At 51.5% G+C, this 26414-nt stretch overlaps 11 protein-coding genes across 11 annotated transcripts; 4 read left to right on the top strand and 7 right to left on the bottom strand.

The window, feature by feature from the left end:
* Positions 1 to 129: 129 nt before the first annotated feature.
* On the bottom strand, positions 130 to 1714 carry BDW47DRAFT_80289 (Nur1/Mug154 family protein). Its single transcript, XM_024819893.1, has 2 exons — positions 1347 to 1714; positions 130 to 1279 (listed from the first exon to the last, which is right to left on the bottom strand). The coding sequence occupies exons 1-2, from the start codon at positions 1602 to 1604 to the stop codon at positions 224 to 226; spliced, it is 1314 nt and encodes a 437-aa protein (XP_024668207.1). The 5' UTR covers positions 1605 to 1714; the 3' UTR covers positions 130 to 223.
* A 184-nt stretch (positions 1715 to 1898) lies between these two features.
* BDW47DRAFT_112679 (H(+)-transporting V1 sector ATPase subunit F) lies at positions 1899 to 2971 on the top strand. The gene is made up of 5 exons (XM_024814218.1): positions 1899 to 2017; positions 2098 to 2132; positions 2193 to 2226; positions 2291 to 2428; positions 2532 to 2971. The coding sequence occupies exons 1-5, from the start codon at positions 1991 to 1993 to the stop codon at positions 2670 to 2672; spliced, it is 375 nt and encodes a 124-aa protein (XP_024668206.1). The 5' UTR covers positions 1899 to 1990; the 3' UTR covers positions 2673 to 2971.
* Positions 2972 to 3021: 50 nt separating this feature from the next.
* On the bottom strand, positions 3022 to 4226 carry BDW47DRAFT_112677 (ML domain-containing protein). Its single transcript, XM_024814217.1, has 3 exons — positions 3856 to 4226; positions 3563 to 3779; positions 3022 to 3499 (listed from the first exon to the last, which is right to left on the bottom strand). Exons 1-3 carry the CDS (start codon positions 4071 to 4073, stop codon positions 3404 to 3406), a joined length of 531 nt encoding a protein of 176 aa, XP_024668205.1. The 5' UTR covers positions 4074 to 4226; the 3' UTR covers positions 3022 to 3403.
* A 1221-nt stretch (positions 4227 to 5447) lies between these two features.
* On the top strand, positions 5448 to 8124 carry BDW47DRAFT_112674 (putative bifunctional fatty acid transporter/acyl-CoA synthetase (FAT1)). Its single transcript, XM_024814216.1, has 5 exons — positions 5448 to 6100; positions 6169 to 6324; positions 6386 to 7532; positions 7598 to 7741; positions 7802 to 8124. Exons 1-5 carry the CDS (start codon positions 5815 to 5817, stop codon positions 7971 to 7973), a joined length of 1905 nt encoding a protein of 634 aa, XP_024668204.1. The 5' UTR covers positions 5448 to 5814; the 3' UTR covers positions 7974 to 8124.
* Positions 8125 to 8613: 489 nt separating this feature from the next.
* Positions 8614 to 10419, top strand: BDW47DRAFT_129289 (MFS transporter; the record flags this gene model as incomplete). Its single annotated transcript, XM_024816972.1, has 5 exons — positions 8614 to 8759; positions 8809 to 8843; positions 8912 to 9667; positions 9717 to 9841; positions 9922 to 10419. The coding sequence occupies 5 exons, from the start codon at positions 8614 to 8616 to the stop codon at positions 10417 to 10419; spliced, it is 1560 nt and encodes a 519-aa protein (XP_024668203.1).
* Positions 10420 to 10561: 142 nt separating this feature from the next.
* On the bottom strand, positions 10562 to 12108 carry BDW47DRAFT_112671 (KRR1 small subunit processome component). The gene is made up of 3 exons (XM_024814215.1): positions 11977 to 12108; positions 11616 to 11888; positions 10562 to 11521 (listed from the first exon to the last, which is right to left on the bottom strand). Exons 1-3 carry the CDS (start codon positions 12034 to 12036, stop codon positions 10760 to 10762), a joined length of 1095 nt encoding a protein of 364 aa, XP_024668202.1. The 5' UTR covers positions 12037 to 12108; the 3' UTR covers positions 10562 to 10759.
* A 2147-nt stretch (positions 12109 to 14255) lies between these two features.
* On the bottom strand, positions 14256 to 15684 carry BDW47DRAFT_120575 (class I SAM-dependent methyltransferase; the record flags this gene model as incomplete). The annotated part of the gene is made up of 8 exons (XM_024815508.1): positions 14256 to 14286; positions 14336 to 14513; positions 14564 to 14802; positions 14876 to 14997; positions 15153 to 15218; positions 15281 to 15442; positions 15498 to 15618; positions 15680 to 15684. 8 exons carry the CDS (start codon positions 15682 to 15684, stop codon positions 14256 to 14258), a joined length of 924 nt encoding a protein of 307 aa, XP_024668201.1.
* A 2236-nt stretch (positions 15685 to 17920) lies between these two features.
* BDW47DRAFT_112666 (uncharacterized protein) lies at positions 17921 to 19370 on the bottom strand. Its single transcript, XM_024814214.1, has 3 exons — positions 18808 to 19370; positions 18480 to 18690; positions 17921 to 18402 (listed from the first exon to the last, which is right to left on the bottom strand). The coding sequence occupies exons 1-3, from the start codon at positions 19234 to 19236 to the stop codon at positions 18197 to 18199; spliced, it is 846 nt and encodes a 281-aa protein (XP_024668200.1). The 5' UTR covers positions 19237 to 19370; the 3' UTR covers positions 17921 to 18196.
* A 710-nt stretch (positions 19371 to 20080) lies between these two features.
* BDW47DRAFT_120573 (gamma-tubulin-complex subunit SPC97) lies at positions 20081 to 22811 on the bottom strand (the record flags this gene model as incomplete). Its single annotated transcript, XM_024815507.1, has 4 exons — positions 20081 to 20162; positions 20224 to 20441; positions 20496 to 22480; positions 22556 to 22811. 4 exons carry the CDS (start codon positions 22809 to 22811, stop codon positions 20081 to 20083), a joined length of 2541 nt encoding a protein of 846 aa, XP_024668199.1.
* Positions 22812 to 23215: 404 nt separating this feature from the next.
* On the top strand, positions 23216 to 24553 carry pup2 (proteasome core particle subunit alpha 5). Its single transcript, XM_024819890.1, has 5 exons — positions 23216 to 23373; positions 23433 to 23445; positions 23520 to 23598; positions 23729 to 24072; positions 24156 to 24553. Exons 1-5 carry the CDS (start codon positions 23349 to 23351, stop codon positions 24433 to 24435), a joined length of 741 nt encoding a protein of 246 aa, XP_024668198.1. The 5' UTR covers positions 23216 to 23348; the 3' UTR covers positions 24436 to 24553.
* Positions 24388 to 26233, bottom strand: BDW47DRAFT_80107 (25S rRNA (adenine645-N1)-methyltransferase). Its single transcript, XM_024819891.1, has one exon. It carries the CDS (start codon positions 26183 to 26185, stop codon positions 24671 to 24673), a length of 1515 nt encoding a protein of 504 aa, XP_024668197.1. The 5' UTR covers positions 26186 to 26233; the 3' UTR covers positions 24388 to 24670.
* Between the last annotated feature and the right edge of the window lie 181 nt (positions 26234 to 26414).

The raw sequence follows: 26414 nt of genomic DNA, 5'->3' as shown, positions 1-26414 counted from the left end.
CTAATTGGATTAATTGCGGGGCTGGGAAGACATAGTAAAAATGGAAGAAATGATGAACAAAAAGACGCCGTTACCCAATGCTTGAATAATAATCTGTCATAAGAACCATGAACATGCACAAAATAATGACGTGGAATAAAGCTCGGCATGCTCCATACCAAATGTTCCCGCCTCCTTTCTTTCAGCATAAACTTCACCTGGAGCTTCTGCTTCCCTGTTGAAATCAGAACCGTCCGACCTCGCGATGCGTGTCCACGTGGCTCCTCCTGGAGCTGGACGGTATGGGACTTGGAAGACCGGGCACATTGCTCTTCTTCAATGGACTCGAGGGCCGTCTGGAAGTACCTTGTAAACGTCGCTCGAAGTTTGTCGAAGCAGATTTTTTCAACGGAGAATTGGCGTGCGAGTAGACTCCGAGGCTTCCACCATCCCCAGTACTCGCTGGCGAAGGTCTAAACTGCGGCTGGCGTATTGAAGAGAACGGACCCCTTACCAAAGGGGACGCATCCCGCAGGTGACTGGGCGTGTGGAACGGAGTCTGGCGGGGAGGGCCACTCGGCGTGCCCGCTAATGATGGACGTCCGGAAGACCGACCTTCGGGGTCAACATGGCTGACATAGTTCGGGTTTGGACTAGTCTTGAAGCCCCGGTTGATCACAAATGTGGGAGTGAACGTGTCGACTTTATTATGTTTAGTCTCGGAGCCAGATCGAGTAGCGTCGGTATCGCTGAACTGGGTGCCAACGTCCCGCATCAGAGGTTGGGTTCGCGGGTGGACGTATTTCGTGTCGTACTCCTTCAAGACTTCTTTGTGGACAAGGGTTGAGTCCTTGGCCTGTTGAGCAAAGTATGTGGAAAGGAATGACATCTGCACCGACAGCAACGTCGAGACGAGGATCGTCGTCACGATAGTAACACTTGGCCGAGGGTCGGATAGTTGCGTTGGGAGGAAAAGCCAGTACACAAGGGCATGTCCGGGGCTGAATAGACAAAACAGACGGATACAGATCGGTAGCGGGTCCCAGACCGCGAGCTCCCACACGTCACGCTGGGCATCAGGGTGGACTCGCGATTGCGCAGATCCCGAAAACTTATTCGCAAAGTATCGGATTGGCGATGCGCTCATGGGGGTTGAGTCGACTCGTACACGCTGCGCGGATGGGGTTGCGGGGGTCTTGTCAATCGAAGATTCGAACATGCGATAGTGCCGTTTCCGGTGGAACGTGTAGAAGGCATTGAATGCCGTGAAGCAGACAAGTAGGTGGACAATAAATGAAGCCTAACACGGGAACCGTCAGCACTTTTGGATCGAGTGAGTGTCCGGCAGGATACTGGTGAAAACATACCAGCCAACTTGACCAGGGCGCGCTTCCTTCATCGCCAAAAACATCATCGACTGCTTTGCTGCTGTTTGTCCGACTGTTTGCCCGCGCGATAATGAAGATAATATTCAACGAGATCCCCAACGGAAGAGCCCAGTCCTTCTCAAATTGATCCCAATCATTCGCGTCGATCTCCTCCGACAGCCATAGCAGGAAGTCCAACGGGTTCAGATAAGACTTGATGCGCTCGCCCAAAGGACGGCGGCGTACCAGCCGCGGCATGATGTCAGGGAGGTAAGGGCAGAGAGTGCCGGGAGACTGTGATCGCAAAACGTATTAGTCTCAAATAAAGAGGAATAAATGGTTAAAAGTAAAGTTTCGCGGGGATCAAATCTAACCTTGGTGAGCAAAGTCAAGTGAAAGCGGGTTCTCTTGTCGGTCAGTCTGTAAACAATCGACAACCATAATAAGGCGGGCCGAAAATTAGTTAGTATACACTAGGCGGCTTAGATAAGCAGGGTCTCCGACGTATGACGACCACCGATAATCATCGGCCTCGCGAAGTCAACAGTCAACTTGCGGAACTTATTGAACAGCGAACAGTGTTCTGTTTTTTTTTTTCTTTTCCAGGGACACGAAGAGCCCAGCCTACTTCTGTCGCTTGCAACATGGCAGCGTCAGCCACCACATACAAGGTATGTTTGCCAGACTCTCTTCCATCGCGGGGACGTGGCAGGAGACATGCGGTATCGAACTAACCATGGTCACCGTTTAGGACCGACAGTTCCTTGCCGTCATCGGAGATGAAGAGTAATTTACTACACTGGGTCAGGAGATATGCGAAGCGTCAGACTAATAATGTGTTTTCAGCTCCGTGACGGGGCTCCTGCTGGCGGGCATCGGGGTAAGTGGACAAAACAAGCCCCTCACAGCGTGCAACCGCCGTACTGACAACAGTATAACAAAAGCACGTCACAGATGGACCAGACGCCCAGCGAAATTTTCTCGTCGTTGATGCCAAGACCGAAACGTCCGCAATTGAGAAAGCGTTCGTGAATTTCACACAGGAGAGAAACGATATCGCCGTGCTCCTGATAAACCAGCATGTCCGTTGTCCCTGTTCCCGGCGTCGAGTTCACGCAGAAAGAATGGGCGCGACTCTGTCTTGCTCTATGTCTGTATGTCTTATTGACCAAATATGTATTGTAGGTCGCGGAGCGCATCCGACACAGCGTCGATTCTTTCGCCGACCCTTTCCCCGCCGTTCTCGAAATCCCCAGCAAGGATCACCCCTACGACCCAGAGAAGGACAGTGTATTGAAGCGGGTGCGGCGGCTGTTCGGCGAATAAGTTGGAGAGTTGCTGTGTCCCTATCTATTTCTTGTTTGTCCGGAATATATCGAGATGCTTGCCGTCATCTGAGGTGGCGTTATCTACGCTGCGCCCTGTATACGGAGCGCCGGAGTGCCTCTTTTCCAGGTGCATGGTCCAGTGGGGTGGTTTAGTACAGAGGGAAGATACCCAGGTTACACCCGAGCCATGTGCATACAATTCAATTATACCTACCGATCGATACGGAGTTTCTTAAGACGTGGTTGATGGCAAAGTGTTTCTTGCCCCACAATGGGAAAGGATATACCGAATTTCACAATTTCAACTGATCATCATATACTCAAGGTTCCCGAAAAAAAAAAAAAAAAAAAAAAATGCGGGAAGCAAACGTTGCAGCACAAAGTCCTCGTTGCTGATACAAATAAGAGTGCGGGTAGAGTCGTCTAAAGCCATACATAGTAGCTGCGATATTGTCAAACAATCGTCCAAAACGCCGGGTCTGAAGAGGACGTAAGACAGGTGCACAGGGTGAGTGTTGTAAGGGGTGTGCAACCGGACTATCGTGGAAATCGGCAGATTACAGGCAGCATAATCAACAGTCCGCTGGAAAGAGATAAATGAACTATGCAAACATAACGTCGGAATTCGTGATGCAGGAGTTGATCAAAGGCGTTTCCAACCCGTAACAACGGATACAGCACCGAAGGATGGCCCAATTATGCGGGAAGGAAGCACGGCTGCGAGGTCGTCTAAAAACCGGCCTTGAACTCAATGTTCACGCCCTCCAGACAGGTGATCGTCTTGCCATCCTCGGTCAAAACGTCGGCATGCACGGAGTATTTACCCTGTAGGCACGGGTGTATTAGTCTTGATCCCGATGATCGGATACGAAGGCGGTTGCAACATACCGGAGGGATCTGCTTGGGCAGATCGACCTTCTTCGTCAAGATCATATCGCCCTTTTCCAAGGGACATTTCATATCGACGTTGACCAGCTGGTCACAGAGATCGGCCGTTTGTCTGATCAGAGTGATTAAGCCATATTTGACCACCAAAAGCACCTTGGCCCCCTTCTCAATCCGTTCGCGCAGAACGCCCTTTGCCTCGATCGTGAGCGTCTTGCCACTATTACCCACAAGTCAGCATTAATAGAGGGAGCGATGGGGGAATGGGCTCGCGTGGGTGAGCTGGTGAGACATACGGAAGAGGCGGGTTAGGCGTCAGGTCCACCGATCCAATTTGCAGGATATCACCGGCCGTGTCCTCCTGACAGTACTGAAGAGGGTTGTTGCCCTCTACATACTTGATTTCCTTGGTTTGTATAGGGCTCTGGGAGGAACCAAAGAAGGGTAGAGACTGCGCGGCAACAGACAGAGGAGCGGCGCAAACGAGGAGAGCGGTAGCTGATAAGAACTTCATTGTCTCGACACTCACTCAATCTCTCTGATGTGGTCTATTGGCCGCACGGTACGGCGAGAATGCAAAAAGAAGTAGATAACGAGTAACCAAGCTTCTAGATAATGATATAACAAGACTTTCGATGGGGATAATATGGAGTTGGAGAGATTAAACGACGTAAATGAAGCGGAGAAGGGCGAGGCGGTGTCATGGGACTCGTGCCTGCTTTAGCGGCTGCGCCGATGACGAACGCCTGGGTGCACGTGATGCGGACCAGCCATCCATTCAACATGCGGTCACCCGCTAAGGCTCGTTCCGTCTCTGGTAACAGGGCAGTCCAATGAAGCTGTTTTGTTACTTCTGAGAAACATAAACGACCAGGATGGCCAGCATGGCCATGGAATGCATGGTCTATCCGCTTCTCCAGTTTGTTTTACGGACATAAAGTAGACCCTTTAATCTTGAGTCTCTTCCGTTAAACGCTATCGTGGGGTCTGACCCACAGTAGGACGGAACAATCACTCCACCCTACAATGGATAGTTGCTTCGTACCACTCGGAAGAAACAATCGAATTCTCGGCTTGGGTGACAAGGAGAGCTCGAGATGGTGAGAGTCAATTTGATAATCATTGGCTTGAATGATATAGGCAAGTTACATGATCCTACACCATAGAGTTGAGATCCTGTCCTTAGGTGGTACGGAGTAACCGTCTACCTATATATATTGCGGATCAATTTGCCGCAGTACAACCGTTTTTCTATTTCATCCGTTTTGATATATGGAGACATATCGTACTTTACTACAACATGGTGAGATAAATCAGAGCATGCTTATTTGAGCAGCTCCACAAGAACTTGTATCACGTTCTTCATGGGAAACCCATAGCGCTACCAATTCGACGAAACGCCGAGTTCAGGGTAGGACGTTAAGGAATATCCATCGGAGCTTTTCCCGATCGGTAACGGTTGGTAAAATACGCGCATTGGAGGCTGCCTCGGCTCTCGACCGATGGCAAAATCACCGAAGATTGGTTGCATTCCCGGCCGGATCGGTGCATTATTGATATTCCGTGATCTACGCAATACAATTACACGTATCGGATAATTTCAATTTTACAGGTCCGGGCACCCCAGCCTGGAGGTATAGGTATGCTTGGTCTTCAATCTTTAATATTCGAAGGTACGACTCTGGATGAAGGTGCGACAGCTACGTACTAGCTATCTGAAAAGATAAAAGTCCACAGGGCAGAAGGATAACACCGCAAACCCCAGGTCGTTGCCGTTGTGGGGACTGATACCGAGGATCCCCCGGTGGGATAGATATCAGTTCCAGACTTCAAAGAGATTACATTCCCCGATAGGCAAGGCCCATTGCTTAGCGCCCTGTCGGTTCCCACTTGTCAAGTCAATTGCCGTCAGCATGGACGAGACTCCAATGGCCCTGTATTCGGACACCTGTGACGAACGGTAGATTTGTCCTGTTCAGCTCCCGTCTCGTTAGCCGGAGTCTGACCAGATTTATATGCTGCTGTTGTCCATATAGGGTCCTTTCGCCGGATTTGCCTTTCCTTCATGAAGACACATTCATTTCTCTTGTTTGTCCGGTCAATGTGGGGCGTTTTCGCGTTTGACATGTTTATATACAATCGCTGCTGATTCGATATCAAACCACAGCTCCTGGGTTACTGGAATTGTTGCAACAAAGATAACTGGACTACCCTTTTGATAGACGATATCGATCTACTAACTGGCACTTATCACAATGGAATTCCTTTCCGAGTTCAGCGCGCCCACTGTGGCGATGGCATCGGCCTTAACTGCAGCCGCGGGTGCTTATCTGAATGCCAAATTTTCCATTTCCACCGACCTCACTGCCATACATCACGATCGGTCATGGAAAAGTCGCCTGGAGCAACGCATCGGACAGCTTGGGGACACACCCACGATCTATTGGATGCTTGAACGGACGATCGAGGTGGACGGCAATGGTGCGGCGCAAGCGATCTGGTTCGAAAACAAAACATGGACTTATGCCCAATTGAAGGACCGTACGTACATATCATGTCTTGTTTTGGAGTGGTAATATGTCTTTGCTGACAGCTTCCACCATGTACAGTTGTGGATCGGTTTGCCGCTTTGCTTCACTCGAGAGGCATCAAGAAAGGGGACTTTGTTGGCGTCTTTACCATCAACTCACCTGAGATGGTGGTGGCAATCTATGCGCTTGCCAAACTCGGTGCCGTGGCGTCGCTGCTCAACACAAATCTGCGGGGTAATCTTGTACATGGAACCCCCTTTGTGAAGAGAATGTGTGCTGACTGCGAGTGACATAGACGACACCTTTATCCACTGTTTGAATGTCTCCCGCTCAACGTTTATGATCTCCACCCCCGATCTGTCACAAGACGTGCGCTCCGACCTGCCACATATTGCGCTCAATCTCTCCTCCTTCGACGGAGTCTCCACCGGAACGATAGAAACCGTCACGGCTGCCGACCTACAGCGGTACGCACCCACCGACGTGACTGCAGCGACAGGATCTCCCGCTGATTTGACCGTTCTCATCTACACCTCTGGAACGACGGGAAAACCCAAAGCATGTGCGATACGCAACTTCATGGCCCTGGTTACATCCACTCCACTTACCTCTGATGTGAGCGACCCCGCAAAGTACTTTCCATTGCGCATCTACTCGCCTCTTCCCCTTTTCCATGGGACCGCCTACTTCACGGGCCTGTGCTACTCCGTCGGCACCGGGGGCACGCTGTGTCTGCGGCGCAAATTCTCCGCCTCCCAATTTTGGAAAGACGTGCACGACTCCCAAGCGACGCGCATATTGTATATCGGCGAGCTGTGTAGATATCTCTTGGCCACACCACCCTCGCCGTTCGACAAGGATCACTCCTGCATAGTAGCGGCCGGAAACGGGCTGCGCGAGGAGATCTGGGAGCGTTTCCGCCAGCGGTTCGGCGTTCCCGAAATCCGCGAGTTCTACCGATCCACGGAAGGCATCACGAAGTTTGATAATTTTGGAGTGGGCGCCTGGGGGGCCGGAAAAATTGGGTTTTCAGGGCCCATAAAGCGGTACCTGGAAGACGATATGTTTATCGTCAAGTATGACACCGAGACAGAAATGCCGTATCGGAGCCCGGCAACCGGTTTCTGTGTTCAGGCCCAGCCGGGCGAGGAAGGGGAGGCCATTGGGCGGGTACGGAGCCGTGCTCTTCTCACTGAGTATCTGCACGATGAGAATTCGACTGAGAAGAAGTTGCTGCGCGATGTCTTCCAGAAAGGCGATATTTTCCAGCGTACGGGCGACCTGATGGTTCGAGACGAGTCTGGCTGGCTCAAGTTTCAGGACCGGGTTGGAGATACATTTCGCTGGAAGGGCGAGAATGTCAGCGCTGGAGAAGTCCGGGATCATATTTGCCGGATTGCATCCGTCCACGATGCTGTTGTGTATGGTGTGAAACTGGGAGGGTATGTTTTGACTGATTCCACTACTCCATTGATTGAAGCGCCTATGCTAATGTCTTAACTGCTAGGTATGATGGCCAAGCGGGTGCTGCGGGAATCACGCTTGACAACCCTTCTGCTGAAGATGAATTCATGCCCAACCTCTACCGCCGACTGAAGAAGAAGGGCGTCCCGCCCTATGCTTTTCCTCGTCTTGTCCGGCTCACTGAAAAGTAAGTCTCCCCGATATATCTCTGAGCGATAATTGAGCTACTTGCTAATTGGTATCGTAGAGTGGCCACCGGTGTAACCTTCAAACAAGCGAAGGGCGACTTAGCCAAGAAGGGATGGAATCCTCAAGGCGATTGGAATGGGGACAAACTGTACTGGCTAAACGGGAAGTCCTATGAGCCGCTCGACTCACGAAGCTGGGCGTTGATTGAAAATGGGAAGGCCAAATTATGAGTTGCTCTACCGGTAGATATTATCCTGTTGTCGATACTGGTTCAGCTTGGCTAGAAGGAAGACATGTTGAATACTTTATTCTGTATACATGGGCACAATATACACAATAGACATAAAACGTTGATTGCTAGAACAAATGAACAGATTCAACACACAACAACAAGAAGGTTGCAAGAACAGACGCTTCGCATCGCCCCGTGATTCAGAATTCCTCAGTTGGGGCCGTTTCGTTCCACTTTTCGTCCCAGTCTAGTTAGTAGTGGGTTATGTCGAATAATGAGGGCAGCATTCTTGAAACTCCACGACCCAGCCACCCTAAGCTCGTCTGCAGCCAATTAGCCCGCCAAGGCGCGCAAAAGGCTTAGAGGCTCCCTAGTCTCGCTCTCAGGCCACTTTCAGTGACCTGCTAAGGACCATAGCGTGATGATCCAACCAGCGCAGGCTTCTCATTTTCCTGTCTATCTTCCCGTGTGCGGAAAGGGACTATGGATTCAGACTTAGTTGGATATAGTTAGCTCGTTCATTCCGCGGGGTTAATAGCCCTTTGATTGGCTTTATTTCCACCCCTGCCATTGATAAATCGGTGTTTGAACGCGTTTGGTATTTTCATCGCTGGATACTGTTTGGATCAATATCGAGCATGGATTCCTCGAAGGGCGCGTTGGTAGAAACCGGGAAATCTCCCAACAATGCTACACTAAGGGTCGACTCGGAGCCTGCGATTGAGATCAATCCATCAGACGACAGCCATCGAACTTCGAACTGGGAAATATGGGCCTACTATTCGTGCGTGGCTTGCCAGAACCATTGATCTATTTGCTAAACCCGGTATCAGCTACTACATCGGCAACAATGGGCTCTCACTATTCAGTAAGTAGGCCCTCAAACCCCACCCCCAGACCCAAACCCCAGACCCAAACCCCAGCTAAAACTATCAGATTTCGGCCCCACGGCCTTTCAAAACCTGCTCTCCCAGGCCGCAGGAGACAAGGGTGTTCTCGACTTCGCGGGGAGAGAGCGTTCCATCAATAGTATCGTTCTCCTCAGCAACGGGATATCCTTCGCCATCCAGGTGGTCATCTTCCTGGTCGTCGGTAGCTTTGCAGACTTCGGCACCTGGCGGCCAACGATCCTCATCACGCTTTCTGCAGTAGCGTATGGGATCGGCTTCGGCTGGCTCGGCGTGCACACGCAGGATAAATGGCGCGTTGGCGTCGGATTGTACATTGTAGGATTGATCGCCTACCAGACGACGCTGACGTTCTGGACTGCGGCTTTTCCGGGGCTGGCGCGGAATACGCAGACGATGAAGGAGAGGTCGAACCAGTACCGCGCCGGGGAGATATCGCGTGAGGAGTATGAGTATGCTGATACTATGGAGCGTAGTCGGCTGGCCAACACGGCGTTCTACGTGCAGTCGGTTGCTGAGATTGTTATTCTGGCTATTATTGTTGGAATCATGTTTGGCTTGCGGGTGGATGCTAGCGAGGCAAATAATAATTGGGGGCTGAGTGTCTTGATTGCGTTCGCTACTGGGGTTTGGGTACTCGTCTCGCTGCCTTGGTTCTTCCTGGAGAAGCGGAGACCGGGGCAGGATCCTGGCCCTCGAGGGATTGTTGTTGCTGGCTTGTGGCAGATTTATCATGCTGCGAGGCAGATCTGGCAGTTGAAACAGAGCTTGCTTTATCTCGTTGGTATGTGCCGGACTTGAACTATACTGTTATTATGACTGACACGCTGCAGGATACTTCCTTCTAGGCGACTCATTGAACACAACCGTGACAGTGGTTTCTACCCTCCAAAATAGCGTCGTTTCCTACAGCACATTGCATCTCACCTATCTACTGATAGTAGGAATTGCCGCGCAGGTATGTATCGCCTCATCCCCCTCTCCCCCTCTCTCTAACACGGCCACCACACGCAACTAACCACCAACACGGAATCAAAGGCCATAGGAATCTACACCTTCTGGACCACCCAGCAGCGCTTCAAACTAAGCACCAAAACAATGTTCAACACCATCGCAGTAGCAATCATCCTCCTCGACGGCTGGGGCATGATCGGCATCTGGACGCCCAACTTCGGCTTCCACAACGAGTGGGAATTCTGGCTCTACCAGGCCTTCTACGGCCTCTTCGTCTGCCCCTGGTACAGCTACTCGCAGATCATGATCTCGGAGGTGACGCCGCGCGGGCACGACTTCTTGTTCTTCAGCTTGTTTAGCATTATTGGGAAGACGTCGTCGTTTATTGGGCCGTTGATCTCGAGTGCGATCATTGATGCTTCGCCTGATGGGAACAGTTCAACGCCGTTTTATTTCCTGTTTGCGTTGAGTGTGGTTAGTTTTGGGGTGCTGGCGGTGGGTTTGGATTTGGAGAAGAGCCGGGGGGAGCAGAGGGTGTTTTTGGAGGGGAAATTGCAAGAGACTGCGTCTGTTGGGAGCTGAGTTTGAGTCTGCTGCGCGGTGTTGGCGAAGTTGGTATGGTATCTGACTGCTCTGGAGGGGTGGGAATAGCTTCCAATGTCGCTCATCTTAATGACTACTGCGCAGGATTTATTACCCAAGTCATGATCATTCCAAGAATTGGGACACTGAAAAATGATAGATTTACACAAAGATATCAAACTCAATACTAATTTTGGTTTCCCCCATCCGTAGCGTAAGTGGATGGGGAACAAGAAACTCCAGCCCATGCTATGCCCAAGCGCCTGATCTCTGGACGTAAGAAAAGCAAATACAAACGAAGGAATAGTATAGCAATAACAACCAGCACGAGGCGTACGGATTACGCCTCCTCGTCGGAGTCCTTGGACTTGCTCTTTCTCTTCTTCTTCTTTTCCTTCTTCTCGGATCCCTCGGCGTCGGCGTCGGCTTCGGCCTCGCGCTTGCGCTTCTTCTTCTCCTTCTTTTCCTTCTTCTCCTTCTTCTCCTTCTTCCTGCGCTCCGCATCCTCCAGGTCCTCGGGCGCGACGAACGACTTCTCGCGCTCCTTCATCTTCTCCTCGCGCTTCACGCGCTGGCGCTCGACAACCTCTTCCTTCTGCGCGCGCTCCTTGGCGTCCTTGGACAGGAAGTACTCGCCGGACTCGATCTGCAAGTCGACCTTGCTCTTCTCGGGGGCCGGCGGGAACGGCGTGTAGACCTTCTTGGCCTTGTCGGTGACCTGGAAGGGAGTGCGGCGCTTGGACAGCGTGCGCTTCTTGAAGTTGGGCAGGAAGCGATCCCACGACTCGTGGGCCAGAGTCGGGTCCTTGGCCAGCTCGCGCTTGATCATGAGCTCCTTGATGTGGTAGATGGGATGGATGTTCGCCATGCAGTCGTTGATGATCTTGCGCACTTCCTTCAGTCCCTTGAACGGTCCCATCGCCGCCACGGTGTTGCCCTGCACCAAGATGTACGTGCTCGTCAGGAGCTCGAGCGCCTTCAACGTCGAGCCGTTGGGACCGAGAATACGTTGTCGCCGCTTGACGAAGCGTTCTTTGTTGCGCACCTGGTTGCGGATCTTAATGACGTCGCATGCGATGTCGTCTTCGAGGATTTTCAGGGCCTGTCATCATGATTTGGTCAGATTTTGTCACAGGAATGCTCGAAGAGGACGGAGAAGGAAAAAAAGCAAAAAAAGAGATAGAAAGAGAACTGACCTGCTGCACAGGCACACTTCTCGACAGCAACTTGATCAAGTCCCGAGCCTTGAGAATAGTAGCCGGATCATAAGTTTTCCGCGTCGTCTTCACCGTCATGCTGCCTTCCACCAAATCGAGAGTGCAGGCGATGCCGTGCTTCTCCAGCGCTCTCGTCACGACCGGCCATGCTTCCTTCAGATAGACCTCTCTGTATTTCGGGAATAGCGTAGCGAACGATGACTCCTCTGCGAAACTACCGGCGACATTGTCCTCCGCCTTGAAAGGATCGATCTGATCGGGTCGCCTCAAGTTAGCAAAAGCTGGCAAAGGCAAAGGACGAAAAAGTCAAGTAAACCAGGTCGCAACTATGTGTACATACCTTCCATTTGTCAATATCATCCGTGTCCCACGGCTTTTCTCTCTTATATGTAGAAGGCATTATGTGCGAAGAGTGGTGGTTGATTCCTCTCCTGTAGTTGGTGGTGGATTGAGGGTATTTGCACGGCCGTCTTTTTTTTTTGTCCGAGCCTGGTCCCGTCCCCGCGGCCTTACGCTTTTGGGTAATGCTGTGTGCCTGAAAGAACGGGCATCCGACCGACCATGGTACATGGGTGACATATGGCAAAATTTACGAATCATTCATTGATTTGGATGTTTGATAGGGTGGAAATGAAATCCTTTTGTTTACTCACTCCTTTTAAAGTTCGATATCGGTAAGGCTTCGGTGTAGAAGAAGTTGTTTCGACGCTACTCAAAGCGAACAAAGTATCATGCGACAACGATAGCGAATTTCTGTGGGCATTGGTCTGGTATTGAGCTTCTGATGATGCGTATGTACGGAGTACATTTGAAGATATCCATCATTGAATGATTGCGGGGTCAAGGTAAGTCTGTAGCCAAATATCGATGGCCAGAGCGTTTATAGGACGTTAATACGGTGGCTCAACGCACAGACAAGAAATATCTATGATCAGCTCGAGACAATGGGGCCAGCGCGATCTCGTCTCCCTGATCTTGTTGTACAGGCAAGAACATACGGAATATATCGTAGGAGAAGCAACCTGGTGCATGATCCCCCACGATATTCGCATGAACGCCAAGCCTTCTATTCTTTTGAATTGATTGATCACATTGTCGGATATGAGAGAAGAGTTGAACCTGTCCATCCCTTGTTCCGTGGGCTCTCCAGAAAGAGGTCGCTTGAGCTGTGGTACACATGGTATACTGAACGGTTGAAGACGAGCAATCTAGCCAGAATACCCAGGAAATCTCATTCATTGTAGTCTGATGTCGCCCGGCCTGGAGTAAACCCCAGCGATGACGCCGGGGTTTAATCTATAGCTTTCAGTCGAGACCCACTGTAAATTATTGGGCCGTGACCGATTGAGGTGTAGGAGATCAAGGCGTTTGGGGCAATTGGCCCCATCTATAGCCTGGCCTATTGCTGAACAAGACCAGATGTAATTGAACTTGATCCATTTGGACAGCTCCTCTTGCAGTTTGGTCAGCAGTTGTACCCAGAAATAGAATTTGATAATGAGCTTTGATATCTCGTAGCCAAGCCCATGGGGAGGCAGGTGACCCCCAAGTTCTTTACGAGTAACATTCACAAATGGGAAAATAGTAGACAGAGGCACCTGCCTTCTCGGATCCGGAAGATTTTGACGTTGTTTCGTCGGTAGAGATAGAGAGGGAAACGGGGATTCCCCCAGAGCTAACGTAAGAGAGAGACAGAGCGACCCGACAGTCTGGGTCCGTTCCCGAGACCGATCTTTCTCTCTCCTTCGTTTCTCCCTTCCCCCTCTCTCCATTTCCTTTTGCTGTGGTTATCTTTCTCGCTCTTTATCCCTATTGCAGTAACGAAAATGTGACAAAGGAAGGTCACTTCCCCCGATTAATTAAGAGAAGTTTGCGTCTCGAGACTTCTTCCAAGAACCAGCGAACCAGAACCTCATGTGCAGAACTTGTATTCTCATTTGAGTATGAATCCCTCTCAGGTTGTGGTCGCTGAGCATAGATGCCCGCGTCATCGTCTTATACTCTCTCCCTTGTTTCTGGCAAACATTGGCCTTGAGGAGATCAGACCCCCCCATACAGTTTCTTTCTCAGACTCTGCACACACCCCATGAAAGTGGTCGTCATATTTCACACCCTCAACTGAACAATGAATGAAAATTGCCCAGGCTCAACAACGCCAGCTGGGAAGTGATGCTTGACACTCTGGACTGCAAAGACGGGACGAAAACGCAAAATCCTGAACAAAACCTTCCTCCTCCTGGACGACGCAATGCGGATACCTGAAGGAGAAAAAGAAGATGAAAGTGAGAAGTGAAAATGAGGAGTGAAAACGAAAGTTGAAAATGATTAGATGCTACCGGCTTGGATTAACGGGTATGTCACCAAATCAATTAAGGTTTGATCAACACAAGACCCCAGAATATAAGCAACGCAGGACGAAATCTGATCAATCGACTCTCACTTAGCTGATTCCCAAGCTCACATTGGATGCGACAGGGCGTCTGAACCCAGAACAACAAGAACAACCGCCATTTTTTTAGTGAAACCGCTAGTAAAATAGGTCGAGTACACCCCGGCTTAACCATATCGGTTTTCCCCTCGAGAAACACGGAAGAGGCGAGATGTGGCTTCCCGAAGCGGCTATAGTGGCTTTCGTCCAATACACACATACCTTCATTGTTAGAATAAGGCGATGAATACTTGCGAGGGGCTCAACCTACAGTGGGAAATATGCTTTCAGACTGGGAGTTCTTGCCTCTTCTTGTGCTCTTGCTACCAACGCCTGATACTGATCCAACGGCATCCGCCGACGTTGAGTCAAAGGAAAGAGAGCCAATGCGTGGAGTAGTCTTCGGGTATTTTCGCTGTTGGCAGCGCCTATTTCCCGCATTCTGGGATCTGTGATATATCAGGGGAAATCCTGTGTCCCGCAAAGGTAGGCAACTTACCAGTGGACCATGCGGAAAGTGGAAGGGGAATCATTCTGGCATCGACTTCCGTCAGGCCTTCCGCCAGTAGGAGGTTCCTTAACCGCGTGCCCACACGCAGGTCTTTCGATGGCTCAAAGGAACCCATATATCGCGTGCTCCATTCTCTCAGTGCATGCTTCTCCGTGATCGAACCATTATCAGATTGGACGTTGAAATAAATTTCGACGAGTTGTACCCAGCCCCCGGGGTTCAGGACTCTGTCACCGGAGATTAGTCGGGAATACAAACAGGGCGAGGTAGTATGGAATGGCATAGCCACGATTACCGGACCTTTTGATATCACGAATATATGACGGCCATCGCTCTCGGTGAATACCTGTCGCAACGAGCCTCGACTGGACAAGGTCAAAATACTTTGTGGGGAAGGTAAACGGTCGGTTGAGATCGTCCACCTGTCCAATGATGTATCAGTCACTGCTTGCAATCTAATATGCATCCACAAACTAACATCTTCCTGCATGGCACGGCGCTAGGGGGAAACAAGCCTAAAGACCTCAAGATGTAGGTGTTTGACAGGGGCAGTTGGACAGGAACACATCAGACTCACCTCTAGATTCACATTCTGAGGTACATCGTCAGGGCTCATGTGGGGACATATATCAATACCGAAAACCTTCGAAGATCCCCAATGATCAGCCCTGTCTTTCTGTATACGACCCCCGCCAGCATTGTTACCTTGCACTCTGGATGTTGGTCCGCAATCTCGATGGCCCAGGACCCAGAACCGTATCCGCAGTCGAGCACCCGTCGAAGGTGGGGGATAGGTGGAAATATCAACCGGTCATCGAAAACCTTGTGGAACACTCGGTGCTGGAGTTCGAGTCGCTCCGCTTCGTCCTGGTAATAAACCCTTGTCAACGTGGGGCAGCATTCGGCGACTATTCAATCTTACGTCGTCGACCGGTTCGAAGGATATTTGACGATCAACCGCATATTTTTGGTAATCGCGACCATTGATGCTGATGATCTCGAGGAATCTCTCGTCCAGTGCTTCGGTTTGTGAATCGGGGCTCCTTAATCATACGGCACGGTCAGCTCTCTTATCATCTGTTAGGGTGTATGCTGGTCAAGTACGTCATCGTGTCTCATTCAGTCTTGTCCGTGCTCTGTCTGCCTTTTGATTCTCTAATCCATGGGTTGAGGGTCGGCGAGATTCGAAGTTTGCCTGTGTCTATTGTGTGGACTAATGGTGGGGAATATGTGGCCCGGTAAATCTCTAACATGAAAATCAATCAATACAGCAGGCAGAAATTGCTGGCGATCAAGTACCGGCAAATATGGGCGAAAGACGTGAGTATATTGGTACCCATGGCCTCAGGAGTACTGCGCGGGATTCAATATGCGTACTAAATTTCGCGGATGGTAGGAAATTCCGCCCAGCCCAGTACCAGGCGTCTCTGTCTTGATTCTGGAAGAACCGAACAAACCATTGGCAAAGGCTCTGAAACACCCCCCCAAGAAACACAAAATAGGGCAGCAACAATCACTCATCAGTCATGCCCGTTTCCGATGGGCCAATGTCGTCCTCATCTTCTAATCAGAATACGCATTTGTCCCTTGACTCCACCATCACAGCCCACCAAATGTGCGCCGATGAGGGGTCAATGGTACTCCCGGAGGGGCTGCCACCGATGCCGATGAATCTAGGCATATGGGTAGCCTAGAGGGTACCTTGTGCTGGGGCTCTGGCTTTCGGCCGGTGGTGGGTTCCAATGGCAGCGCCTAATCAAGCAAAGTTCCAACCTTCTCTGCTTGTGTCTTAAGCGCAGCAAACGGACTTATTAAAACATTACGATGATGATCTAAGATACTACTATCACTTTCCGTCGTTTTACCGCGCTCACAGGCTGCTAGAACTCAGGTTTTGCAACCCCAATTGTTTACAGCCAGACTAGCAAACCGAAATAGCCGAGCCTTTGAGGAAGGCAAGGCCATGCAAAGCGGTCTAAGACATGACCATGCTCATTGGTACATAGGACACGGCGACGTAATAACGTACAGCGAAATACAATTTGAAATTATAAAACGAAGCTGGTGATGATAAGAGGTATAATATACGACAGCACGAAAATGAAGATTCACATCACGGCAGAAGTCCAAGACTAAAGAAGAAATTGACAAAATTGAGCGTCAGTCTTGTCGCCATGACTGTTTGACATTGCAGCGAATGTCTATCAGATCCGACCCCTCATGACCTCCGATTGAATGGAGCCCCCGGTCATTACTGCGCGGCTATTCCGATTGGAAGGGGTTCCAGGACACGGGAGACTACAAACAATTGAGTAGCTTGACATAGGCTTGCTTAAAGGACCGACAGAGAAGGCGAACGACAGGAGATCAATTGGTCAAATGGTATATCCATATTCTCTAGCCCATCTGATTGACTGGTTTGGACATGCAGAAACTTCCCCCCCCCTCCAGATAAAATGGAAAATCAATCATATCCTCTTCCATTCATGGCATCTCGCATATCATTCGCCCTCACCGCTTCTTTGACCCATGCCTATTGCTTAAGGGACCTGAAACAAATGACACTAAAAAAGGCCCATAGAGGGGTCGCAGCCGGATGAAGAATAGTAGGGGTTTGGCATGGAACTTGCCGTGGGGGTAAGCCAATGATATTTTCTGCTTTCTTGGGCATTTGGCTCCATCACGATCGCAAGTGACAGTCCCAGGGGTCGGAACGAATTTAGAATCACTGACACGAGACCCACTACGACAGTTGAGGACTCAATATCCCTCGTGGCATTTTAGGCTCGACGGATCGCTCTTGTCACTGGTCAGCCAACGTGCAAAGGATCGAATGCATGGAAGAATAACAGGCAATCATATATTAATTGAAAAGGGTAGAAGCTGAAGTGATCATCTCCGCGGACTGGAGACGCTTTATTAATACGAGGAGGCTTCTACCTTGTTCGATCTGCAAGAGACATTCCCAACGGAAAAGACGGACAGGAGCAAACCATTCCTGCTATTGTCTCCACTGCCTTAACGTGCAGACATAGGAGCTCATGCAGGCCAGAATGACCTGACAGCCCCCAGTTGGCCATGCCCTGGTTGTGGGGTTTCGCATAAAGGACTGGTAGAAGGACGCAAAGCGGTTGGCAGCGTACCCAGGACCATGGTTCACTTCGGGAAGCCTGGGTGCAGTACAAACCGGAGATTATGCCGGCTAGGCCCGCTAGTGTGCATGGTTCCCGAACTAATGTTAGACGCATGCTCTCCTGAGGGGATATCCGCAGGCCATTTGACCAACACATTGACTATTGTGGCATTGTTTGGGGGCGGAATGAATCTCCTAGGACAGCTCCATGATGTGGATATGCACTTTGCTGCTTTGCTTTCATTACGCCGTGTATTTCCATGTTTATTGGGACTTGATATACCGCAGAAGATTCAGCGGTAGAGAGGAGATGGGTCCTAAGACGTCATAATAGTGTACACAGTGGGGTTTAAAGCATGTCAAAAACCATCGCATTACGGGCCTCTGCTGATAGACATGCGGGCTATCGAACCCGTAGTGCTCCGTAGGCGGGAATCCCCACCCCCCTTTCCCTCCTTGCCCCTGTTCATTCATGACCCTCTACAGGTTTAGTGGACTTCATCCGAGTTCGTCGTATACGCCACACCAGCCCTGACGATATCCATGACAAGCATCAATTCCTCCTCCGTCCGTGGGGCATACACAAAGACGTACTCAGCGGGAAGAATCAACGCCCCTCCCCCCAAAGCCTTAGGTGAACCAACACCGGATAGCGGATGACGCTGGCCCCAACCGGCCTCGAAAACCTTCTTACCTAGGTAGACAAACAGTCAGAGCCTCAAGTCACGCAGTACAGTACAAACAGAAAGCAGGGGCCACGCAAGAACATACAATCAGCAGGCGCCAGCAAAACATGCACGGAAGCGTCCTTCATGCGGTGTATATGCGCGATCTCGCCCTTAAGGAGCTGTTTTCTCGCACCTGGTAGTACTACTCCGTCCGCGACGAAGAGGCCGTCGGCGTGGGCTTCGAGGTTGGAGGGGGCTAGTTTGGTGAGGTGGGGGTTTTGAGCGGCCAGCGCGGTGAATTCGTTGATTAGTTTCTTTGAGTAGAATTTTTTTTTTTTGGGGTTAGTTTTGTTTGTTTATTTTTGAATACATATTTTTTTTTTTTCCCTTTTGTGTGTTGGGAGGATAGTAATGGGTAATGATGTGTGTACCTCACGGATATCCCCCGGAGCAAAATCACTCAACTGCCGCTGCGGCACAACATGCCACCCCATCGCGGGCCGCTCCTGTCGTCTGATCAAATCTTTGCCCGCGAGGTAGCTCTTTGTTTCCCCGTCGGCGAGGATCCGTCGATCGTAAGGCTCTGTGGAGAGCATTTCGCGGCCGAAGGGCCGGGCGAGGGTCGCTATGAGCCAGCCGAGGACATTGTGGGGGGTGCCGCCGGGGCCGTAGGAGATGTAGGTAAGGTAGTCGTTGTAGATGCGGGGGAGGAGGAGGGCGGTGGCGAGGCCGGTTACGGCTGTTGCTGTTGCGGCGAGGGCGAGACGGCTGTGGGTGGTGGTGTTGTTGTTGGTTGTTGGGAGGACGGTTTTGAGGAGTGGCGGGAGGTGGTCTGTTATAGTTATTGAGGGGGAGGGCATGGTCGGTGGTGATGGGGGTTGGTTTTGTACTATCGATGAAGGTGGTTGAGTGGTAACTTTTGGGAGTGACGGTGTTTTGTTTTTGATGAGGGGAGAGGAAGAGAAAGAAGAAGAGGCTATGTATTGTATGACACGGTTGGGTGAGATTGATGTAATAGATGCTACTGGTAGCTAAATAATCGGCTAAATAATCCTGGTTGACTCGGAAGTACATGTTCCCTTGTCATCACGGGAGATTCTTGCAGCCAGGCCGTCGTCAGCGCAGCGTACAGTATAACGATGCGTTACGCTGTAGGAGACCTCCAAGTTCCGGCTCAATGAGCTCACACCGGACAAAATATGGTAGTGGATTGCTGTAGATATTGATGCAGCACGCATTTCTATACCCATCACGGACCATGGTTCCTAACGCTGATCGTGGCGATTGCGAATCAGTCCATCGGCTGAGTCAGAGCAATGTTTGGATCACAAGGGACTGCTAAGCCACCACTTTCTCAGATAAGCTTTTGTTTGGGCGAACATGTTGGATCGGATGCGGTGTCGGGTTCCTCCTGGAGCCTTTCACATCCTGGCTCGAGGCAGGGGTTAGTGTAGTGTTGCCAATGAACAGCGCTAAATACTGAACATGCCACTCGTTCATCAATTGCACCATTGCCGACGAATCGCTGTCTACTAGGAGATCGAGCGTTGTCGGTGCAGCTGTCGACAAGTGTGGGACCTCACTTGCAAGGCGACTACTTGACTCGTGGAAGAGGCGGGTGAGCTAGATGCGTATTGAAACCTCTTGGAGTTACATGGTGGCTCCCCATTATATCATTTGAACTCCCAAATGAGCAGAATTGTATCAATCCTCTTTGCTGATGGAACTCAGGGCGTGTGCTAGCTTGAGAAGAACGACGCTTTCCGTGGCCGCAAAGTAATTCAAACTGCGGGTCGAAAGTAAGTGACTATCCGAACTAGCTGGCCTGGGTTTAGAGCAATGCCTACCTGTCCATCAAGATACGTAAATGTCGGTTGAAGTGGTCTTCGTATCTTTTCAGTGTATCCTCTAGCTTGCCGATCCGTGCCGGGTCATAGCTTCTCCCGTCAGGGTTGGTTTGTTTATTTCCTGTCAAGTCCGGGTCTGCTGAAGCTAGGGCCCTGGCAAGTGATGATGCCGTCCAGGAAGCGAACATAGTACAGCACGTCATCAGTTTGGAGTGAATCTAGAGCCCCGTTAGCACAGGACGACCGAATGGCGCAAAGAAGCTTTAACCAACCTTGAGCAACTTGGCTTGAGTCAACATGCACTCCTTAAGACAGGTATCCAAGAAATCCACGTGGTCCTGCATCAACTCATCCACAGTTCGGTTAACTTGCTTGGTCCCATTGACGGTCACTTCAGAACCATCCGCATCCGTCCCGTTGACCCGATCCATCAGGTTCTGCCAATTGGGCTCGACAACCTCCGCCGTGTAGAAGTAGAGAAGCTGCTGCACGAAAACAAGCATCTTCGAGCGCAGGCTCCATGCCCGCTTTTTCCACATCTCTAGCCGTCGGTCGGAAGACCTATGCCGCCAAGCCAAGACTTTGTTCTGATCCAGCCAGGATGTAAGCAACAGGCCCTCTAAATGTCGAAGCGAGAGAAGGTGTCGGAAAATCAGCTGATATCGGAGGACCGTCTTTCGGCTGATGACCAAAGACAGAGGGAAGGGAACTGAGTAATCGAGCTCAAGAGCATCGAACCCAGTGATATCCTTGTCATCGTCTCCGCTCGTCGGGGGTGCCTGGTACCGTTCGATCGCTGCATCGGGGTTGTCCTGGTCGATCCCCGACACGCTGACCACCTGCATCAGCCATTTGGTGAGTCCGACCTTATTCATTCGCACCTTGACATCCTCCTTGAATGGATCTTGTGCGGCGATACTGCCGGGCTGGCGGAGAACGAGATCAAGGAGCGATTGGAGCTTGCTTTCGTTGACGCTCTTTGCCGGCTTGCGGAGCTCCGACGTCCCCAATTCGATAAAGTATGAGAAGAAATCGGAGCGGTCCAAGAAAAAGTAATGCTTCAGAGAACGGAAGCGTGTCGTGAGGGAGTTTTTGGTCAAGAGTAGATTCAAAAGTGACGCATTGGCGTAGGTGTAGGCAGCGTTGACATTGTCCAAGAATCGAGGATCATCGAAACTTTTCGGCACGTCTTTGACCGCTTTGCTCACGTCGACACCGCCACATTCTCGAACCACATTGAGATACTTTCCGGCTAGAAGAACACGGTCTCGCACGCTGTCGAGCTGTGGCGGAACTTCGTTCTCGCGGATGGTGTATCGCTTCTCCCAGTACTCGTCCGTGTAGTCTTCCTCGAGCTTCTCTCGCTTGATCCATTTCTGCTCTTTGACGAGAAACTCGGCGTGGGGGTCCTTAATTCCTCCGTGGTGCAGCCACTCGTTAAGCATTGTCATGTACGGCCGGCTGGCCTCCCGTAGCAGGGTTTCCAAAAGAGCTTTGGTGGTCGGGTCACCCGAAAAGGTTGCCAGTCGCTCCGTCAGAAGCCGGAGCACGTTTCCTCCTTTGCAGATTCTCTTGCTAGACATACCGCCAGGAACCAGTTCCCCGCCCTCCTTGAGTTGTTCAATGATATTGTCTACATCGTCGAAATCGTCGATCGTGTCATCGATGTCCTGGTCCAATAGCCCATTTCGCCGGAGTAATTCTTGCCCTAGCGAATATAGCTGCGACAGACATTGGCCGGTTGGCATGGTATGTAAATGGAGGATATGTAGCGTGAAGCTCGGGTTGTTGACAAGCTGACTTTCTAGCTGAGCGATGAGGATCAGGTAGTCTTTGAGTAATTTCCTGATGGCCGCGCACAAAGCATGACTGACGGCGCCAAACTCTGCGCGACTCTGGACTTCCACGAATGACTCCATGGCACTGTAGTGGGTGGCCATTTTGAGCATCGAGAGCGTAAGGTCCCTTAAAGTCGGGTCAAGTCCCGAGGGAAGCTGATACACCGGTCCCGTGAGACGATCCTTCTCCGCGGATGGATCATATGAGCTGTGATAATGAATGTATTGGCCCTCGAACCCCATGAAAACGAATAGTAGGTCCTCGAGCAAGACCCTCTCTTGCGCGTCGGCAGAGAGCTCTCGGATCGACGGCGGATGCAGTGTCTGGGGCAGCGTCGAAGCCAAGGGTGGGACGGAGACGCGACTAGCTAACGGCGCGGTCGAGCGAGGTAGTAACGAGGCTTGAGGGTTCCATGGAGCTGTAGAACAAATTGTGGTGGTTAGCATGTACCGCCGAGTAGACTCGGAAGGTCTCTTTGTTCCGTATCACTTACTCTCCGTCGGTTCTTTCTCCTTCTTCTTGACATTCGGACTAGATCCGTCATGATGACTAGCTCTCTTTGAGCGCGATCTCTCCCACTCTCCTCTGTTTCCTGCACTCGATGATTCTTTGACGGGGTTCCTTGACCTCACCTGGGCCTTCTCTTTCGTTTGCACCATCATTCGCTCTGTACGTTTTTCGCTCGAAATAACTGGTTGGTCTCGTGGAACCTTGCTCTTCTGTCCCGACATGCTTCTGCGGTGATCCATGTTTTCCGATTGCAATGGGGACGCGCCGGTGCGCAAACCAGACCTGTCAGAGTCGGGGACGCGATTTGACGCAACGCGGGGCCGCGGAGCATTCATGTAACTGGCACGACGGTCATTGACGGACATTGTCCCACGAGATGGAAAATCGGGCGTCAATCATGCAGAACTGATTGTGGGATGAAGCAAATGGAGAGTAGCAACAATGGCAGATCAAAGACCCAGAGTGTTTGGTAGCAATCGCGAAGAAGGGACCTTCTGTGTTACGCCTTACAAGGTTTACGGTAAAGTAAGGCAGCGCGAGTGATGCCTGACGGGGGTGCCTGATTTAGTGCGGCCTGAGGCAGCAGTCAGGCAGTGGACTTGCGTAGCCCGCTGAGCTTCGCCCGAGCTTCACCTCCAACACCCCAAGAGCTGCTTCCATCACCGCATCCCTCCCCCTCTCACCTTGTCCCCTCCATCTCCGCGGTCTCACCCTTCAATCTGTTTCGATCCTTTTTTCGAATTTAGACTACACTTATACTCGCTACATAATTCAAGATGTTTATCGCGCGATCGGAATATGGTATGCTATCTTCTGTTCTCCCCTCCGTTATGCGGCCGATCTAACAGCTTCTCAAACAGACCGTGGAATCAAGTATGCTATATGCCCTGTTCTTCTCGAATACATAGTTTCTATCTCGACAGCGTCTAACATCGGACCTCACCTAGCACCTTCTCCCCCGAGGGCCGGTTATTCCAGGTGGAATACTCTCTCGAAGCGATCAAACTGGGCTCCACAGCGATTGGTGTATGTGACCCATCTCGCCAGACCCTCCCTGAAAGAATGGCCTCTGCAAGGGACCCGTTTTCTTGCACAGACTTCTATACACTCTAGGACATGGCGTTGGATCTTGGACCGCATTCTAACTCCATGACAGGTAGCGACCTCCGAAGGCGTCATCTTGGGTGTGGAGAAGCGTGTCACGTCGACCCTCCTCGAGGCGTCCTCCGTTGAGAAGATTGTCGAGATCGATCAGCATATCGGCTGTGCCATGTCCGGTCTGCAGGCAGATGCCCGGAACCTCGTTGAACATGCCCGTGTCGAATGCCAGAACCACGCCTTCCACTATGCTGAGCCGCTGAGGGTGGAGAGTTGCACTCAGGCTATCTGTGATCTTGCCCTGCGGTTCGGAGAGACCGGCGATGACGAAGAGAGCGTGATGAGTCGGCCCTTCGGTGTTGCTTTGCTAGTTGCCGGTTACGATGAGGATGGCCCCCAACTGTACGTTGTCTCTGGGAATGGCGTAGTGTGACTCAAATGGTCCTGGGAAGGATATCCGTGCTAACTTTGCCCGCTACTTGTAGATTCCACGCCGAGCCGTCGGGTACGTTCTACCGATATGACGCCAAGGCTATTGGGTCCGGAAGCGAGGGTGCGCAAGCGGAGCTGCAAAACGAATACCACCGCTCTTTGACGCTGCCTGAGGCGGAGACACTGGTTCTGAAGACGCTAAAGCAGGTGATGGAAGAGAAACTGGACTCGAAGAACGTCCAGCTGGCTAGCGTAACCAAGGAGAAGGGATTCCGTATCTACAACGACGAGGAGATGGGCCAGTGTGTCGCGCAATTGGGCGGGAATCAATGAGCGAGGAATGAATCACGAGTTTGTGGATAGGCCAATACGTTTTATTACGAGTACGTAGTGGTCCTATATGGGACGGCATGTTTTGAATCGAACGAAAAAAAGACGACTGTCTATAATGATATGCTTTTTGTCCCTTCTCCCCGTTTAGTTGCCCAAGCAATCCTCTCAGTCCGACACCGGGTAACTAAATTACAGCGAGAATACTATATACATGATTCTCAGAGGAAGCCCACGACTACCGGAGCTTATAAACGCAGGGCTTGAGAACCTGCGCCTCTTCTTCCGCAGTCATCCCCTTGTCTCCATCCGCAGACTTCTCAATGAATCTCTTCTTCCCCGGACGCGGGGGCGCCGCTGAGACGTGCTTGCCTTTAGAAGGCGTCGCACCCTGGTGCTTGACAAAGACCATTTTCACAAACATCTTGTTCGACTTGTCCAGCGACTCCGGCTTGAGAACGAAGCCCCGGGTGCGGAACACCTCCACGAAAGCCGACACATCCGTCTCGTCATCGTCGTTGGCGGGGCGACCATTCTCAGCGTAGATGGCGTCGTCCTCCACATCGGAGTCGGCATCGTCCGCATCCTTCTTCTTGAGCTTCTTCTTCTCGGCCTTGCTGAGCGGCTTCCGCGCGCCGATCTGCGCCTTCTTGCGCATCACCTTGCCGAATCGGCTTTTGACTTCACTCACCCAGCACTCTCCCTTGCCGTCACCCCGCAGAACGCGCCATGCCTCCTCGACGAAGGACACCCAGTTGGTGCCCATCAGACTGAGACAGAAGATCGCCACGTCGACGGAGCCGTCTTCCAGCGGCAGGTTGGAGGCATCCGCTTTCGTGATGGGCGAGCCTTCGGGGGCGTGCAGATCATAGCTGAGAAGCTTCAGGTTCAGCTTCTTCGCGGCGGGGATTAGAGCGCGCGCGAGTTGCGCATCGCCACACCCCAGATCGGCAATCGTGCAAGCCCCACCGGGCCGTCTGGGCAGCGCCTGGCCCTTGTCCGGCTTATTTCCCTTCCTCGGGGCGGGCGAAATCTTGGCTCTGCTGCGGATAGCGGCAATATAGCCGTCCACCGGGTTCGAGGGCCAGGACTCCTTGACCTGCCGTGAGAATCCGGCGTGGTACTCGTCGAAGAGCTCGGGGTTCGAGCTGAACAGTTCGAGCGCCTTGGCCGACGGAGTCGTGTAGAGGGTCTCGTTCAGATGGCGGAATCGGGAGGAGATCAACTTCTGTCGCATGGCCTGCTGCAGAGGCGTGAGGATAGCTTCTGTCTTCGGTGGTGCCGCAGGGACCGCAGCAGTCGCGGGAGACGCGGTGGAGGGGGCATCCTGCTTGCCCTCTTTGTTCTTCCTGTTCCTCTTCTGCTTCTTATTCGAAACCTTTTCCTCGCCGCCCTCCGCAATGTCCCCTACACTCTCTTGAGGAGCTTCCTGGGCCGGTCCCTTGTCTGCTCCATTTTTCTCCTGCTCCTTCGACGCCTTCTGGGGCTGCTCGCCCTGCTGCTTCTGCTGGGGTTTCGACTTGTTTCCAGCCCTTTCAGCCTGCTTCCTTTTCCACGGCGGCACTACCTGTCCTTCAATGTGTCGTTTGAACATCTCATCCACATTTTTCCTGGTGACCTTGTCATCGTCTCGCTTTCGCTTGTTGAGCTTCGGAGGAGCATCGTCCTGCTCGGACTTGTTCTGTTGTGTCTGCTGTTCGCTCTGCTGCTTGAGAGCAGACTTGGAAACCGACCATCCTGGGACGGCAAACATGATTACTTAGTACTCGGTTGCGATTTCGTCTCCAAAAGTAAAAAATATTCCACACCTAATATTGGATAATCGCACCGGACGCGAGAGGATTTTCTTAGCAGCAGCGGCGCATCTGAAAAATTTCGGGCAGTAAAAGGCGGTAGCACGTAGACCGCCCCCTTCTGTTCTGCCGGTCTATCCAGGCGGTCAAGTGCTGCTCACGTGCACGGACCATCCGATCTGTGGTCCC

The sequence above is a fragment of the Aspergillus candidus genome (assembly GCF_002847045.1).
Source record: "Aspergillus candidus strain CBS 102.13 unplaced genomic scaffold BDW47scaffold_68, whole genome shotgun sequence".
Lineage (NCBI taxonomy): Eukaryota > Fungi > Ascomycota > Eurotiomycetes > Eurotiales > Aspergillaceae > Aspergillus > Aspergillus candidus.
This window is presented reverse-complemented; position numbering and strand designations above follow the sequence as displayed.

Coding starts and splice junctions, on each gene's coding strand:
- BDW47DRAFT_80289 (XM_024819893.1), bottom strand. CDS start 1,604: ATGCCGCGGCTGGTACGCCGCCGTCCTTTGGGCGAGCGCATCAAGTCT. Junction 1,280..1,346: donor CGCCCTGGTCAAGTTGGCTG/GTATGTTTTCAC, acceptor TTCCCGTGTTAG/GCTTCATTTATTGTCCACCT.
- BDW47DRAFT_112679 (XM_024814218.1), top strand. CDS start 1,991: ATGGCAGCGTCAGCCACCACATACAAG. Junction 2,227..2,290: donor TCCTGCTGGCGGGCATCGGG/GTAAGTGGACAA, acceptor GTATAACAAAAG/CACGTCACAGATGGACCAGA. Junction 2,429..2,531: donor TGCTCCTGATAAACCAGCAT/GTCCGTTGTCCC, acceptor TATGTATTGTAG/GTCGCGGAGCGCATCCGACA.
- BDW47DRAFT_112677 (XM_024814217.1), bottom strand. CDS start 4,073: ATGAAGTTCTTATCAGCTACCGCTCTCCTCGTTTGCGCCGCTCCTCTG. Junction 3,780..3,855: donor ACGCCTAACCCGCCTCTTCC/GTATGTCTCACC, acceptor TGTGGGTAATAG/TGGCAAGACGCTCACGATCG. Junction 3,500..3,562: donor TGCCCAAGCAGATCCCTCCG/GTATGTTGCAAC, acceptor CCGTGCCTACAG/GGTAAATACTCCGTGCATGC.
- BDW47DRAFT_112674 (XM_024814216.1), top strand. CDS start 5,815: ATGGAATTCCTTTCCGAGTTCAGCGCGCCCACTGTGGCGATGGCATCG. Junction 6,101..6,168: donor TTATGCCCAATTGAAGGACC/GTACGTACATAT, acceptor CACCATGTACAG/TTGTGGATCGGTTTGCCGCT. Junction 6,325..6,385: donor GCTCAACACAAATCTGCGGG/GTAATCTTGTAC, acceptor CGAGTGACATAG/ACGACACCTTTATCCACTGT.
- BDW47DRAFT_112671 (XM_024814215.1), bottom strand. CDS start 12,036: ATGCCTTCTACATATAAGAGAGAAAAGCCGTGGGACACGGATGATATT. Junction 11,889..11,976: donor ATGATATTGACAAATGGAAG/GTATGTACACAT, acceptor CGACCCGATCAG/ATCGATCCTTTCAAGGCGGA. Junction 11,522..11,615: donor GAAGTGTGCCTGTGCAGCAG/GTCAGTTCTCTT, acceptor TCATGATGACAG/GCCCTGAAAATCCTCGAAGA.
- BDW47DRAFT_112666 (XM_024814214.1), bottom strand. CDS start 19,236: ATGCCCTCCCCCTCAATAACTATAACAGACCACCTCCCGCCACTCCTC. Junction 18,691..18,807: donor CTCCGGGGGATATCCGTGAG/GTACACACATCA, acceptor TTCTACTCAAAG/AAACTAATCAACGAATTCAC. Junction 18,403..18,479: donor TTTGCTGGCGCCTGCTGATT/GTATGTTCTTGC, acceptor TTGTCTACCTAG/GTAAGAAGGTTTTCGAGGCC.
- pup2 (XM_024819890.1), top strand. CDS start 23,349: ATGTTTATCGCGCGATCGGAATATG. Junction 23,599..23,728: donor TGGGCTCCACAGCGATTGGT/GTATGTGACCCA, acceptor ACTCCATGACAG/GTAGCGACCTCCGAAGGCGT. Junction 24,073..24,155: donor GATGAGGATGGCCCCCAACT/GTACGTTGTCTC, acceptor CGCTACTTGTAG/ATTCCACGCCGAGCCGTCGG.
- BDW47DRAFT_80107 (XM_024819891.1), bottom strand. CDS start 26,185: ATGTTTGCCGTCCCAGGATGGTCGGTTTCCAAGTCTGCTCTCAAGCAG.